General features: G+C 49.3%; 1 protein-coding gene across 3 annotated transcripts in view; it reads left to right on the top strand.

Moving 5' to 3' along the window:
• Window positions 1-15,724, top strand: part of LOC119950146 (proton-coupled amino acid transporter 1-like) — a 51,365-nt gene that overhangs the window by 17,884 nt on the left and 17,757 nt on the right. For 2 of the 3 annotated variants that reach the window (XM_038772189.1, XM_038772187.1), the window contains exons 2-8: window positions 4,697-4,841; window positions 6,436-6,526; window positions 8,320-8,408; window positions 10,700-10,795; window positions 11,988-12,072; window positions 13,161-13,379; window positions 14,010-14,108. In XM_038772189.1, the coding sequence (XP_038628117.1) occupies window positions 4,699-4,841; window positions 6,436-6,526; window positions 8,320-8,408; window positions 10,700-10,795; window positions 11,988-12,072; window positions 13,161-13,379; window positions 14,010-14,108 (822 nt within the window). In that variant the 5' untranslated portion in view covers window positions 4,697-4,698. Of the gene's footprint in view, window positions 1-4,693; window positions 4,842-6,435; window positions 6,527-8,319; window positions 8,409-10,699; window positions 10,796-11,987; window positions 12,073-13,160; window positions 13,380-14,009; window positions 14,109-15,724 lie in introns of all 3 variants that reach the window. The other variant, XM_038772186.1, reaches the window with a different exon arrangement.

Here is a 15,724-nt window from a genome sequence, read left to right as displayed (position 1 = left end):
GGACAACCTGATCACCATGTAACCTCCCCAGTGCTTAAAAATAAATGCTATCGTTATTATTATTATTACAATATAACAATAAATAGACACATTCCCTGCCCACAATGATCTTGCAGTCCAGAGGGGGAGCCAAAAATTACAGATATAATAATAATAATAATAATGATGGTATTTGTTAAGCACTTACAATGTACCAAGCACTGTTCTAAGTGCTGGGTTAGATACAAGGTGATCAGGTTGTCCCACGTGGGGCTCACAGTGTTACTCCCCATTTTCCAGATGAGGTCACTGAGGCCCAGAGAAGTGAAGTGACTTGCCCAAGGTCACACAGCAGACAAGTGGCAGAGCTGGGATTAGAATTCACAACCTCTGACTCCCAAGCCCGGGCTCTTTCCACTAAGCCACGCTGCTTCTCAATGTACATAAGTGCTGTGGGCCTGGAAGGGGGGATGAATAACGGGGGCAAGTCAGGGCAAGGCAGGGGGCAGTGGGAGAAGAGGAAAGGAGGGCTTAGTCAGGGAAGGCCTCTTGGAGGAGATGGGCCTTCAGGAAGGCTTTGAACGGGGTGAGAGTAATTGTCTGTTAGATGTGAGGAGGGAGGGCGTGCCAGGCCAGAAGCAGGATGTGGGCGAGAGGTCGTCGACGAGATTGGCTGATTTAGTGCCACCATGCCTTCCTGTAGATACTGAGCCACAGGGATGGGTACATCGCTGAGACTTCCACATGTGACGGATGTTGCTTAAAATTATAGCAGCAGACGTGGAGGCTGACTTGGGCTCGGGGTGCGGCACTTTGGCCCGCGTGTGGTGGGCAGAGTGAGGACAAAGGACGCCGGCAATGTAGGGGACCGCTCCAGCAGGAGTGGAGTGGGCCACGGGGGTGGCCAGTGCGACTCTTGCTGTTGGCACCGCTTGTGGAAGGTAATAATAATAATAATGACGATGGCATTTGTTAAGCGCTTCCTATGTGCAAAGCACTGTTCTAAGCGCTGGGGAGGCTACAAGGTGATTAAGTTGTCCCACGTGGGGCTCACAGTCTTCATCCCCATTTTACAGATGAGGGAACTGAGGCACAGAGAAGTGACTTGCCCAAAGTCACACGGCTGACAAGCGGCAGAGCCGGGATTTGAACCCATGACCTCCGACTCCCAAGCCCCTGCTCTTTCCACTGAGCCACGCTGCTTCTCTAGGAGGGAAGCATTCGCTCCCCGCTGTCCTGCTGGGATGGGAGCATGGAAGACATCATCAATCGTATTTATTGAACGCTTACTATGTGCAGAGCACTGTACTAAGCGCTTGGGAAGTACAAATTGGCAACATATAGAGACAGTCCCTACCCAACAGTGGGCTCGCAGTCTAAAAGACATGATTCAGGCAAGGCGGGTGAGAGCGCGGAGAGCCCTGTACAGTCAAGGACTAGCGAAGCAGGGTTGCCTAGTGGATAGAGCCTGGGCCTGGGACTCAGAGGGCCTGGGTTCTAATCTCCACCCTGCCACTTGTCTGCAGGTGACCTTAGGCAAGTCACTTAACTTCTCTGATCCTCAGTTACCACATTTGAAAAGTGGGGATTAAGACCGTGAACCCCATGTGGGACATGGACGGTGTCCAACCAGATCAGCTAGTTTCTACCCCAGCCTGGAACATAGTAAGTGCTTAACAAATGGGATTTTTTTTTAAAAAAAGAACTTCTCAACCCGAGTTTGGTCCCGGTCCAGTTGGGGCTAGAAGGCGGTGTGTGAACTATCCTTTAGGGAGTGCTGCCATGTGCGTTTGAGTGTCCAGGCTCCCATCCTCCAGTATGGCCCGCGTAGTTGACCCCGTCCCCAAGACTGGAGCCTGCAGAGGTGCTGAGAAACTTCCAATCCTGGCTGGCTTTTTAAGGGTGGGGGGCATGGCCCAGATGCGGGTGGGTCTTTGGCCCCCAGAACCAGGCCCAACCAGTATAGAAGTCTTTTGGGGGATCCTGCTTCCCTCTGCCCGCGACCCTCTTTTGTGGCCAGGGCAAGGTGGTGGAGAAAATTGGTCTCCCTTGCAGTAGCCAGAAGGGGCTGAGCAGACCAGTGTGTCCTAGTGGAAAGAGCCCAGGCCTGGGAGTTGGAGAACGCGGGTTCAAATCTTGACTATGCCACATGTCTCCTGTGTGACCTTGTGTAAGTCACTTCACTTCTCTGTGCCTCAGCTATCTTATCTGTAAAATGAGGACTAAGACTTTGAGCCCCATTTGGGGCAGGGACTCATTAGGCTGTATCTAGCCCAGTGCTTAGTGCAGTTCCTGGTATATAGTAAGCTTTTAACGAATACTTTTTTTAAAAAAAAACAGTTGAGAAGCAGCATGACCTAGTGGAAAGAGAATCTGGGAATCAGATGACCCGAGTTAAAACCGGCTCCGCCACTTGTCTGCTGTGTGACTTTGGGCAAGTCACTTACCTGCTCTGTGCCTCAGTTGCTTCATCTGTAAAATGGGGATTAAGACTGTGAGCCCCACAAGGGAAATGGACTGTGTCCAACCTGATTAGCTGGTAGCTATCCCACGCTTAATACAGTGCCTGTTATTTAGTAAGCCCTTGACAAATGCCATTGAAACAAAACAAAAAAACAGTTGGCTCCCCGTCTTATGGGTTTACTTTTTGTGTCCTCCGGGCTCTCTCTCAGAGGTCTTGGGAGGGCCTAGTTCCCAGCGGTGGAATGCTTGAAGGAGCTGATCAGCAGGTTGCTTTCTCCTCACATGAAAGTGGAGGACAATGGGAAAACCCCCTGAGGGACAAGATCCAAAACCAGTTAAGCTTGAGCCCGGCTCTCTGTACTCCCTAAACTCTTCTATTTCTTTCCCAAGGAAGTCAGAGAGGAGGTTCTCTTCCTTGGGTACTTGCTGTTTTTGGGGGGTTTGGGGTTAGAATGTCATCAAAACTCTTTTCCAGGGTTCCTTAACTTCAGGGGTGTGTGTGGACTTGACTTACCTTGCCTAGGTCAGTTGAGGCATTTAACCTCCACTCAGAACCTGCACCTCCCCAGGAAGGGCTGTGTTGACCCCCTTTGGCCCTGGGTAAAATGAAGCAGTGTGACCCAGTGGAAAGAGCATGGGCCTGGGAATCAGAGGACCTGGTTTCTAATCCCGACTCTGCCATGTGTCTGCTGTGTGACCTTGGGCAAGTCACTTCTTTTCTGTGCCTCAGTTACCCCACATGTAAAATGGGGATGAAGACTGTGAGTCCCATGTGGGACAGGAACTACAACCAACCTGATTACCTTGTATCTGCCGTGGGTAGATACATTTCCCTTTGGAAGGTAAGCTCCTCTTGGGCAGAGAACTTGCCTCTGGCATTTTTATGTTTTCCAAGCTCTTAGTACAGTGCATTGCACTCAGTGGGTGCTCCAAACATGCCATTATGACTTCCACCTCATCATTCTGATCAGTGTGTGGAATTATCTAGGAGAACATGTCTCTTCTTAGGGATTCCTATTGCTGTTTGGTCGTGGGATCTCAAGCACTTTGCTGGTGGTAATAATCATGGTGTTTGTCAAGCGCTTACTTTGGCACAAAGAGCTTACTTTGTGCCAAGCACTGTCAAGCAAGCAATAGAGCCGGGATCAGCACCCAGGTCTTCTGAGTCCCAGGCCTGTGTTCCTTTCCCTGCTGCTCCCAAGCAGCATGGCCTAGGGGAAAGAGCCCAGGCTTGGGAGTCACAAGACCTGGGTTCTGATTCCGGCTCTGCCAATTCCTTGTTGTGTGACCTTGGGCAAGTCACTTAAACTTCTCTGTACATCAGCTCTCCTGTTCTTCCTCCTAATTAAACTGTGAGCCCCATGCGGGACAGGGACTGTGTCCAACTTAACTGGCTTGTGTCTACCCCAGTGCTTAGAATAGTGCTTGACACACAGTAAGTGCTTAACAAATACATTAAAAAAAAAGAGGCCCACAGGGAGCTCTTCCCACCCTTTGGGTAGAGAGTTTGTATGGTGCCTTGACTTTCAGTCCAGGGGTGCCTCCTTTCAGCCTTGCTCCACTGCAGAGAATGTAGGACGTGATAGGCGTGGAAAGGAAAGGCAAGAGCCTCACAAGTAGAGAAGATGGATCTGTCTAAAGGCTTTGATCCATCTATGCACTAAGATATGTGACCTTTGGACTTTTGATTGCCACCCTACCCCAACAGCACTTACATACATTGCTTTAAAATTTGTATTGTAAATGTCTTCTCTATTCATATTCATGTCTGTCACCCACCTCTAGACTGTAAGCTCGGTATACCTGCTCCTTCTGTTGTACTCTCCCAAGCGCTTAGAACAGCGCTTTGTGCAGAGTAAGCACTCAATAAATACTATTGATTGATTGATTGATGAGGCTGTGGACACCAGGCTCCCTATTGTTCGAGCTGTGGGAGAACTCCATTGGATCCCTCTAGGCAAGGCAAGTAGGTGTCCTCCCCGGGAGGTGGGTGGAGCCTTATTTAAGTCCTGGTGGAGAGGCTATTGCTGCCACAGCAGTGGGAGTGAGCTCTCCCTGCTCACCTGCTCTTTGCCCCATCCTCCCCAGCGCAGGCCGGGAGCCCTCGCATTCAGCACCCGGGTCTCACTCCACTAGCCCCTGCTAGGCCCCACAGCCATGTCCGCTCCGAACGGGCCGCCCAAAGAGGGATTGGAGCTCCAGGGCAAGGCTGCCATTGGCGCCGACACTAAACAACTCCCTGTGCCCCCAGCAGTCATGTCCACCCGGAGGCTGCGGAACGAGGACTACAACGATTACAGCTCGACGGAGGTCAGCCCCTCGGAGAGCCCCTCAGACGGCCTCAGCAACTTTTCCACCCCGGGCTCCTACCAGCGCTTTGGGGAAGCCGACGGGACAACGTAAGTAGCCAAATAGCCGTTTCTTTCCTCCCCGCGGCTCTGGTTCTTCACCTTTTGTTTTGGCAGTGCTCTCTTTGGGCTTCATAGCTCCTTTTCATGCAGCAGCTGGTACTCGTCTCCCCATTTTACAGATGAAGAGATTAAGATTTCCTGCTTGGGGCAGAGTCAAGAACTTCTGCCTTTAGAAATCTGACTCACCTGCTGCTTTGACATCTGGTGGACTTTTTATTCAGGCTGACTGGATCTCGAGCCCAAGACAAGGGTCTCACTAAAGAGGAATGTACATATCTGTAATTTACTTATGTTTACGACTGTCTCCCCCTCTAGACTGTAAGCTCATTGTGGTCAGGGAATGTGTCTACCAACTCTGTTATGTTGTAACAAACACTTGGCGCAGGGCTCTGTATGCAGTAAGTAAGTGTTCAATAAGTATGCTTGACTGATTGAAGAGAGTCCTCCCTCGGGCAGCAGTGGTGTTAGGGCCAGGAGCTGGCCTGGCCTACGTTTAGCTAGTCTGGGCACTTCAACTGAGCCAGCTTCTGGGACCCTCCCACACACTATAGCCCTGACTGTAGTCCCAACTTGCTTTTGTGCACTCACTTTCTGCTTCCTCTCCCTTGTGGGCATCAGCTAGGTCAATATTATAAATGGCATCTAGGAAGAGAGTCCTCCAAAGTTCAGAGGCCACTTTGAGTCAAGCTTCTGCTTAGCACCTTTGAATTGGATGTGGATCTCCATAACATATGCCTGTTGAAGTTTCGTTTTCCCCCTTTATCACCTTTGGGTATGGGAGTTAGCATCTCCCTAGTAAGAGGACATAGACCACCCAGAGTGGACCCTTGAGTCTCATCCTTCCTAAATCCTGCTTCCTGTTGTCCAAGACCAGTTTGTCTCAGAAGCTGTAAGCTCCTTAGTTGCCATCCCGGATTCCAATCTGACTCTTTCCCCATTGGCAGCTGCCGTTCCTTTTGTTGAAGGAGCCCTCCCCTCTCCCCGTCCTGAAATCACAGTTGTGGTATTGTGGCAGCTGTTGACTTGGCTTCTGGTCCTCCCTAGTTTGAGGCCAACTTCTATCAGGTGGCTAGATCCAGGCTGCCAGCTGGTCTGGTGGAAGCCCTGAGAGCCGGGGTTGCTACAGAGGAAGGGGTGGGGGTGGGCGGAGAGAAGGAAGGAGAAGCAGCAGCAGCGCCCAGCATTGTTATTCTCCAAGAGGCACTGCCCACTGGGGAGCTGCAACCCACTCTGTCTGGATTAGCTTCCTACCGCCTCTGCAGCCCCAGAGAGCCACATCCGGTTCGGTGGCTATTTCTCCAGGTGCGGTGCCATCTCAGGGAGTGGGTAGCTTGGGTTACTTGTTTTCTGAAAAGCTCTGCTCAGGCAGTATCAGGTAGGCTTCTGTCTGGGGGCCACATTTTGAGAGAACCCACTTTTGAGCAAATGAGGAGGGAGGTGGGGCTGTTCTGCTGAGGCCAGGGTGGGTGACCCTGGGCAAGTCACTTCACTTCTTTGGGCTTCAGTTGCTTCATCTGTAAAATCTGTCACCTCTCTCTGCCACACTAACAGTCTTCCACCTCTCTCCCCCTCCTTGTTTCAGATGGTTCCAGACGTTGATCCACCTGCTGAAAGGCAACATCGGCACGGGGCTGCTGGGCCTGCCCCTGGCTGTAAAGAATGCTGGTTTACTGGTAAGAGCCCATCATTCTGGGCAGATGGGATTGGTCTCTCTTGTTTGGGGAGGAAGAGTTTGCAGAGGGGAAGCTGCCATTCCAACAGTCTGGAACTCATCGTGGGCAGAGAACGTGTCTACCAACTCTGTTGTACTCTTCCGTTTGCCTAGTACAGTTAGTACGGTGCTCTGCACGGAGTGTTTAGTGTGTGCAGATGATGACTGGGTGATAAGTTCAGTAGGACATGAAAGATGGATAAGACATGCAGTCATTTCCCCCCTAAAGGGTATTGCTTTCTAGTAAGGAATCCTGTTTTTGGCTTGGCATCATGTTGCTCACTGGGTTTCACATGCCCACAGTTGCTTCTTCTGCCACCCCAGTGCACTGTATCCAGGTAGATGTGTGCTGTTGGAAGAACATCCCCTGTTTCTGCTGCTTGCTCCATCTCAAGTGTGTAGTAATAATAATAATTTTTTGGTCAGCGCCTACTGTGTGCTAGGCACTGTACTAAGCGCTGGGGGAGATACAAGGTAATTGGGTTGGACACAGTCTGTGTCCCATGTGGAGCTCACAGTCTTAATCACCATTTTCCAGATGAGGTAACTGAGGCCCAGATAAGTGAAGTGACTTGCCCAAGGTCATGCAGCAGATATGTGGCAGAGCTGGGACCCAGGTCCTTCCGACTCGAGGCCCATGCTCTATCCACTAATGTTCTGTGCACAGTAAGTGCTTAGTAAATACGATGGATTGATGTAGCCAAAACGTGTATTCTGGCAGAGCCGAGTGGATTTGGAGAACTTGGTGTTAGAATTTGTAGAGTGATTCTCTCGAAGTGGCAGGTGTGCTAAATTGAATGTGCCTAGCCCCCCTCTTAATGCTGCAATTGGGAATTTGAACCTGTACCACCCCTGAGATCTGTGTCGGACCCTTTAATGGAGCAGTAGATGCTCGTTAAGTCTGCTGCTCTTCTAACACCCAGGGAGTTAGAAAATTCAGTAATTCAGGCTGGCCTCTCTTTAAATACAATCTGGATACTTGAGGTTTTTTTTTCCAGGAGTGGAGAGGTTGTCCCACCCCCACCCCACACCCACTCAATCAATGGTATTTACTGAGCGTTTACTTTGGGCAGAACACTACTACTAAGCTCTTGGGAGAGTACAATGTAACAGGTTTGGTAGACACATTTCCCTGCTCACCATGAGCCTACCCATTCCACGTTATAAGCCTTTGCCTATATATAACTTTCACATTGAGGAACTTTGTTCACCATTTGGAAGCTCCCCATGCAGAAACATCCTAATTTCCTCTGGGATCCTTTGTGGCCAAAAGCCTCTTACTGAAGGGTATTTTGTGTTGAGTCTTGCTGATGAGGTATTTTTGTAGAAATGAGTCCTTTTATAGCTTTCTTCTACCACTCAGTCCATAGCTCCCCTCCAGGACCTCACAATTTTTCCCCCAGCTTCCAGCAACAAAAGTTTCGTAGTCTCTGAATTGATCTTTCTGCCTGTGTTCTTCTCCAAGAGATTAGCCATGCTAGGGAGGGCACTAGAATTGACTCGTGTCCTGTCTTCTCCCATAAATGTTGGAATTTATCGAATGTTGATATTCCTAAATTGTGCTTTCCAGGAAACATTCCCCGAGGAAATGTAACATAGTTGGTAATTTAGTTCAGTCAAGTTCCAAAGCCAATACACCTGACTTGTGTTATCTCTCTTCAGTCAGGTTCCAAAGCCAGTACACCTGACATGTGTTATCTCTCCTCAGTCATAACTGTTCTTCTTTCCATTTTGTTCCAACTCTCCTTTCTCCAGATGGGTCCTGTCAGTCTGCTGGTCATGGGCATAGTTGCCGTGCACTGTATGGGCATCCTGGTAAAATGTGCTCATCACTTCTGCCACCGGTAAGAAACTTCCCGCCCTCATCCTGCAGCATGAAATAGAGGAAAGAGCACCGGTCAGGAAGTGAGAGGAACTGGGTTCTGATCCCAGCTCTGCCACTTGCCTGCTGCTTTGGGCCAGTCACTTACCTTCTTTGTGCCTCAGTTTTGTCACCTGTAAAAATGGGTGGAAGATGCCTGGACTTCCTCCCCCTTATGCTTTGAGCCTCATGTGGAACAGGAACTGTGTCTGACTAACCTGATTATTTTGTCTGTATCACAGAGCTTGGCACATAATAAGCACTTTACAGAACCATGTTTTTATCACTGTTATTATTCCAGTTTACTACTCTGATTCCCGTGGAACCCTGTTAGATTGGCCTCCCCATTGGCAACAGGCTTCTGTAGATGTGATCTTCTCTCCCCTCACATCCTCTCCTCTTTCAGTCCCTCCTCTGACCTCCTTTTCCTCCCCACCCCTCAACACCTCCCCTCGCCTGGAACCTTTCTGAAGATGTCTTCCTCTCCCTGAAAATGATCAGAATGTGATCTTCTCCCCCGTCACATCCTCTCCTCTTTCAGTCCCTCCTCTGACCTCCTTTTCCTCCCCACCCCTCAACACCTCCCCTCGCCTGGAACCTTTCTGAAGATGTCTTCCTCTCCCTGAAAATGATCGGAATGAGCGCGGCACTGAACATTCCTTCCCCCCGAATGTTTTACCATCCTTTGTTTCGGAGTCTAATTTTGTTAAAGCCACTGGGCTGAGACCACACTTCAGGCCGTGTTCTGTACAATGCCTAGCACACTGCTGATTAGCAAGTGTTTATTATTATCAGTAATAGGAAGGATAATATGTGCTGTTCTTTGCCCTGCACTCCTGTCCTGTGCGATCCCAGTGATTTGGGGCTGAATAGATTGGCTTTTCTCCAGAGTGTTATTCAGAAAGGAGGGGTGGGTATCATGATAATCATGGCTAAATTCCTGCTTCCCTCATAGCTCAAGACAGAAGCTTTCATGAGCTGGGTGGTTCCCTGGGATGACACCTGCCCCAAACGAGGACCGATCCAGTTTTTGGAGAGGCTCGCTTACCTGGCAGGTTCGGGAATAGGAAGAATGGAGATGGTGAATCCAGGAAAGAGAGAAGTATTTAATGAGGAGAAGCAGCATGCTTAGTGGATAGACCGTGGACCTGGAAGTCAGAAGGATCTGAGATCTAATCCTTGCTCTGCTACATGTCTGCTGTGTGACCTTGGGCAAGTCACTTAACTTCTCTGGGCCTTAGTGACCTCATCTGTAAAATGGAGATTGAGGGTGAGCCCTAGAAATGCTCTGGGCATGTCACTCCCCTCCTCAAAAATCACCAGTGGTTGCCTGTCAACCTACGAATCAAGCAAAAACTCCTCACTCTTGGCTTCAAGGCTGTCCATCACCTCGCCCCCTCCTACCTCACCTCCCTTCTCTCCTTCTCCAGCCCAGCCCGCACCCTCCGCTCCTCTGCCACTAACCTCTTCACTGTGCCTCGCTCTCGCCTGTCCCGCCGTCGACCCCTGGCCTGGAATGCCCTCCCTCCACACATCCTCCAAACTAGCTATCTCCCTCCCTTCAAAGCCCTACTGAGAGCTCACTGCCTCCAGGAGGCCTTCCCAGACTGAGCCCCCTTTTTCCTCTCCTCTTCCCCTCCCCATCGCCCCCCCGCCTTACCTCCTTTCCCTCTCCACAGCACTTGTATATATTTGTACATATTTATTACTCTATTTATTTTACGTATACATATTTACTACTCTATTTTATTAATGATGTGCATATAGCTATAATTCTATTTATTCTGACAGTTTTGACACCTGTCTCCATGTTTTGTTTTGCTGTCTGTCTCCCCCTTGTAGCCTGGGAGCCCGTTGTTGGGTAGGGACCGTCTCTATATGTTGCCGACTTGCACTTCCCAAGCGCTTAGTACAGTGCTCTGCACACAGTAAGCGCTCAATAAATATGAATGAATGAATGTGGGACAGGCACTGCATCCAACCTGATTAACTTGTATCTACACCAGCTCTTAGGACAGTTCTTGGCATATAGTAAGCACTTCATAAGTACCATAATAATAACTATTATTATTTTTAGGAGGCATATGTAGAAGTAGCCAGGGCCAGACAGCAAATGTGCCCATTTTACCCTCAAAGCCCTGTCAGTGTTATGCTCCTACCACATTCTTGCCCCCTCCCGCTTCTTAACTTGGAGGGTAGAAGTCCCCATCTTCCTCTTTGCTCTTGCACTAAACAAATCTCAAATCCGGTTTTGTTTCCCTTCTCCCCTCCCAGACTGCAGCGGCCCTTTGTGGACTATGGGGATGCGGTGATGTTTGGGCTGGAAGCCAGCCCCAATTCTTGGCTGCGGACTCATTCCCTGTGGGGAAGGTAACTGGTTCCTGTCCTGATTCCGTGCCGTTCACCTGTCGGGGGTGACCTGTAAGCCTTCAGTCTGACGCACAAGTTCGTATTAATTGATGCTTCCTGGGAAGTGGAACCCCTACTTGCACCTAGGCCTTGCTTGTTCAGTCCGCTGGAGAACGTTGGATTTCCATGCGGTAGAACTTCCTTGAAGGAAAATGTAGCAGGTGGAAGAGATGTCCTTCAATCAGTCGATCAGTGGGATTTGTTGAACACTTTCTCTGGGCAGAGCCTTGTACTAAATGCTTGGGAGATTCAGTAGGTAGTCCTTTCTGGGACTCAACCTTCTGTGAAAAAGCCTTGAACCAAGGGCAGTAAATAAGAGTCTCCTCTACCCTTCCATTTCACAATCAGGAGTCTTTAATCTCCGTTATTACTCTATGGGACTTCAGGCCGTGGCCTTGTTATCTGGGTACACGGGATCCTTTTGGAGCCTAAGGAATCCCAGGGCCCCTATTGGGGAGAAGAGGTCAGAGTTTACCAGCCTTCCTCATTAGCCTTCCCTATTTTATAGCTGAGGTTACTGACCACTGCTTACCACAGCAATTCCATGAAACTGAAGTGATTAAGTGACATTCTGGCCATACCTTCTGACCACCAAAATAACTCAGGGGAAAGAGTTGTTAGGGAGGGGAGAGATCCACTCCTGGGGGTACTCTTCTGCCCCCTTTGATTGGGAACATTTCAGGGTGGAGCCCCTGGTTATGTGACTCCCCATATTGACTGATCTCTTCTTGCGGTGACCTGTTTATCATGAGAAGCAATGTGGCTTAGTGGCAAGAGCACAGCTTGGGAATCAGAGGACATGGGTTCTGATCCCAGCTCTGCTGGTGACCATGGGCAAGCCACTTCTCTGTGCCTCAGTTACCTCATCTGGAAAATGGGGATTGACTGTAAGCCCCATATGGGACAACCTGATTACCTTGTATCTACTCCAGTGCTTAGAACAGTGCTTGGCACATGGTAAGTGCTTAACAAATACCATTATTATTAGTAGTAGTAGCCCTTCCCTCCCAAAAGGTGGAGGAGAAAATGTGGGTCCAGTCTCATCAGCATCTTGGGGAAAATGTCCCACAGAAAACCAAGGGATAGGATTCAATGGTTGTCTCTCCTCACCCCCGCTCCCTGATTCTGAAGTGAATGATGTTTCCTCCTCTAGGCATGTTGTGGGCTTTTTTCTGATCGTCACCCAGCTGGGGTTCTGTTGCGTCTACTTTGTGTTCCTGGCGGATAATATCAAACAGGTAGGGCCTTCGTGGTGACTGCAGGGTGGATGGGATTGCTTTGGGCTTCTTGAGAGTCTCTCTGGCCAGTAGCCTTGCCTCTGTGAGGTTCAGTGCTTTCTAGTGGGAATCCTTGCCAGACAGTGAAGTCCTTTGTCATGTCCAGTCAAGGTCCTTTCTTGGATCCTGATGGACACAAGAACTGACTCCATACCCTTCAAGGTCTTCAGAGAAAGTGATTCCAAGCCTCCCTCAGCCACTCATTGTCTGTCTCACAGCCTTAGTCATAAAGGGATTCTAATCTACATCCTTCCTGCAGCATTCACTCATTGTCGTATTTATTGAGCACTTATTGTGTGCAGAGCACTGTACTAAGCAGTTTTAAGGGCATCACATATTTGGAAACCAGCGTGCTCTAATGGAAAGAGCATAGGCCTGGGAATCAGAGGATCTGGGTTCTAATCCTGGCTCCTCATCTGCTGTGTGACTTTGGGCAAATCACTTAACGTCTCTATGTCTCAGTTCAGGTACCTCATCTGTAAAAAGGGGATTGAATATCTGTTCTCCTTCCCTCTTAGACTGTGTGCTCCATGTGGGGCAGATACTGTGACCAACCTGAGTATCTGGAATCTACCCCAATGCTTAGTGCAGTGCTGGGCACATAGTAAGCACTTAATAAATGCATGTGATGTGACATAATAATAATGGCATTTATTAAGCGCTTACTATGTGCAAAGCACTGTTCTAAGCACTGGGGAGGTTACAAGGTGATCAAGTTGTCCCACGGGGGGCTCACAGTCTTCATCCCCATTTTACAGATGAGGTAACTGAGGCCCAGAGAAGTGAAGTGACTTGCCCAAAGTCACACAGCTGACAATTGGCGGAGCTGGGATTTGAACCCATGACCACCGACTCCAAAGCCTGGGCTCTTTCCACTGAGTCACGACATTATTATTATTGTCCTTCATACGCAGAGAAGAAACCCCTGATGATAAAATTCACCCATGTGTGAGCAGGGGAAGGCAGATGAAGGCCACACGATTTAGTCGTTTTTGATTTTAGTGGTGCCTTTTGGCTAATGTTTTTTCCCCCTCCTTTGCCGAGTTCAGGTGGTGGAAGCTGCTAACGGGACCACCAACAACTGCCACAACAACGAGACAGTGGTGCTGACTCCCTCCATGGACTCCCGGCTTTACATGCTCGCCTTCCTGCCCTTCCTCGTGCTGCTTGTGTTTATCCGCAATCTCAAAGTCCTCTCCATCTTCTCCATGCTGGCGAATGTTAGCATGCTGGGCAGTTTGATCATGATCTACCAGTACATCGTCCAGGTGTGTACAAGGCCATTCCCAAACCATGTACATGAAAATTTGTTTAGAAGTGATCTGAGTACCCCAAAAAGCATTGCTCCGTCTTGTCTTTGCACTGATTATAAAGGTGGGTATTGTATTCCAGAAATACCTTCTCTCTCTCTCTCTGTCCCTCTCTCCCATCTTCTCCCTCTCTCCCCATCTTCTTGCTCTCTTTCTCCCCCATCTTCTTGCTCTCTCTCTTACCCCATCATCTTGCTGTTGCCCTCCAACTGATGAGATGATAATCTTTTCACCAAAGGGCATGGATTCACTTCAAAAAGTTCCAGTGGCTTTCCACTTCACCTCGTTTAAAACAGAAACTCCTGCCCTTGGGCTGCATCACTGGCCTGCTGTTTTCTTTTTGTTCTCTTTTCCTGCTGCATCCCAGCTCTCATTCCCTACTCCTCCAGGGCAAACCTGCTGTAAATACTCCCCATTGATTCACCTGCCTCTCATATTGTCTTTTCTCTGGCAGGAATGGCTTGTCCTTCATCTGTGCCAAATCAGGTCTTTCCCATTTTTGAAAGCCATTCTCCAAGGCCAAGCTATCCTGGCCACTAGCAGTTCTGAGATTCACAGTGAGGGAATGTCTGTTTTTCTATCCTGCAGGGCATTCCAGATCCCAGCACCCTACCACTCGTGGCAAGTTGGAAGACTTACCCTCTGTTCTTTGGCACAGCTATCTTCGCCTTTGAAGGCATTGGTGTGGTAAGGTTGGGTGCGGGAGTGGGGTAAGGGTTTCCTGATGAAGGGAGTACCCTTTGGGAGGTGTCCTGTGTTTGCGCCCAACTGGGGGTGGTTCAGTAGAGTCCTGCAAAGTCTCAAGCTGTCTAGGCTGAAGGAAGGCCCCGCTCGCCCGCCGCAGCATGGCATAGTGGATACATCACAGGCCTGGGAATCAGAAGGTTGTGTGTTCTAATTCTAGCTCCACCTCTTGTCTGCTGTGTGACCTTGGGCAAGTCACTCCTCTTCTCAGGCCTCAGTTACCTCATCTGTAAAATGGGGATTGAGACTGTGAGCCCCTTGTGGGACAGACACTGTTTCCAACCTGATTTGCTTTTATCCACCCCAGTGCTTAGTAGAGTGTCTGGCCCACATTAAATGCTTAACAAATACCACGATTATTCAAATAGGCCAGGCTCAGGCTAGGGTGGGTGTGTACTGGAGTTCCACTGCCTCCATTCTATTGCTCCTTCCACTGTTTTTTTGAGCTTGTACTTGGGCTGTGGAAACTCTGAGTCCCACAGATGCATCTCACTTACACAGCCTGCTCCCTGGCTCCCCTTCAGCTAGTCAGTCAAGTGCGGAGCACTCTAACTTAGTGCCTGAGAAAGTACCATAGAGGTAGAAGACACAGCTCCCACAAGGAGCTTACAGTCGAGTGGAGGGAGACAGGCACTTAAATTACAGATGGGAGAGTATCATATTGTACATAGCAGGAACTTTGGGGGTTCTGAGTACTTAAGTGTGTAAGTGACATGGGAAGGCTGAAATGGCAGTTGGGGAAATATGAAGTGGAGACATGAGAGATTAATTGGGGAAGGCTTCCTGGAGGGCTTTGAAGATGGGAGAGAAGTGGTCTGCCAGAGATGACCCGCTGTTGGGTAGGGACCGTCTCTATATGTTGCCAACTTGTACTTCCCAAGTGCTTAGTACAGTACTCTGCACATAGCACTCAATAAATACGATTGAATGAATGAATGAAAGGAGGAGGGAGTTGCAGACATTGAGGTGGGCAGCAGGAGAGATGAGGGGAAGCACAGTGAGTAGATTATCGTGAGAGAAGTGAAGAGGGAGAGCAGAGATAATGTGGGAGAAGAGAGGATGAAGAGAGCTGATCAAGTGCCTTAAAGTTAATGGTAATTTCTGCTTCATGCAGAGTAGGAAGGGCAAGCAGTGGAGGTTTATTGAGGGGTCAGGACATGTGTGCATAATAGCTTAGAAAAGTAAGCCAGGCAGAAGGGTGAAGTGTGGACTGGAGAGGAAGAGACTGGAGGCAGGGATGTCAGCAAAGAGGCAGATGCAGTCATCAAGCCAGGATCAGTGTGGACAAGTGCCTGGACTAGTGTGGTGGCCATTTTGGGGAGAGGATGGGAAGGCTTTGGCGACACGTTAAAAGACCCTGTCTGTTGATCCACATTAGGCCTTCCTTCCAGGGGTTCAACTAAGGCTGATTCAGATTGCCTTGGGTTGAGAATTTTTGGCTCACACAGGGCTGCTGAGTCTTACCAGATGATGGGAAGGCTTGCATAGGATCCTTAGGCCAAGGGTTGAAATCAGAGAAAGCCAAGTACAGTCTTCTCCCAATATCTGTGCCACTGGGG

This window comes from Tachyglossus aculeatus, chromosome X1 (assembly GCF_015852505.1).
Source record: "Tachyglossus aculeatus isolate mTacAcu1 chromosome X1, mTacAcu1.pri, whole genome shotgun sequence".
Taxonomy (NCBI): domain Eukaryota; kingdom Metazoa; phylum Chordata; class Mammalia; order Monotremata; family Tachyglossidae; genus Tachyglossus; species Tachyglossus aculeatus.
This window is presented reverse-complemented; position numbering and strand designations above follow the sequence as displayed.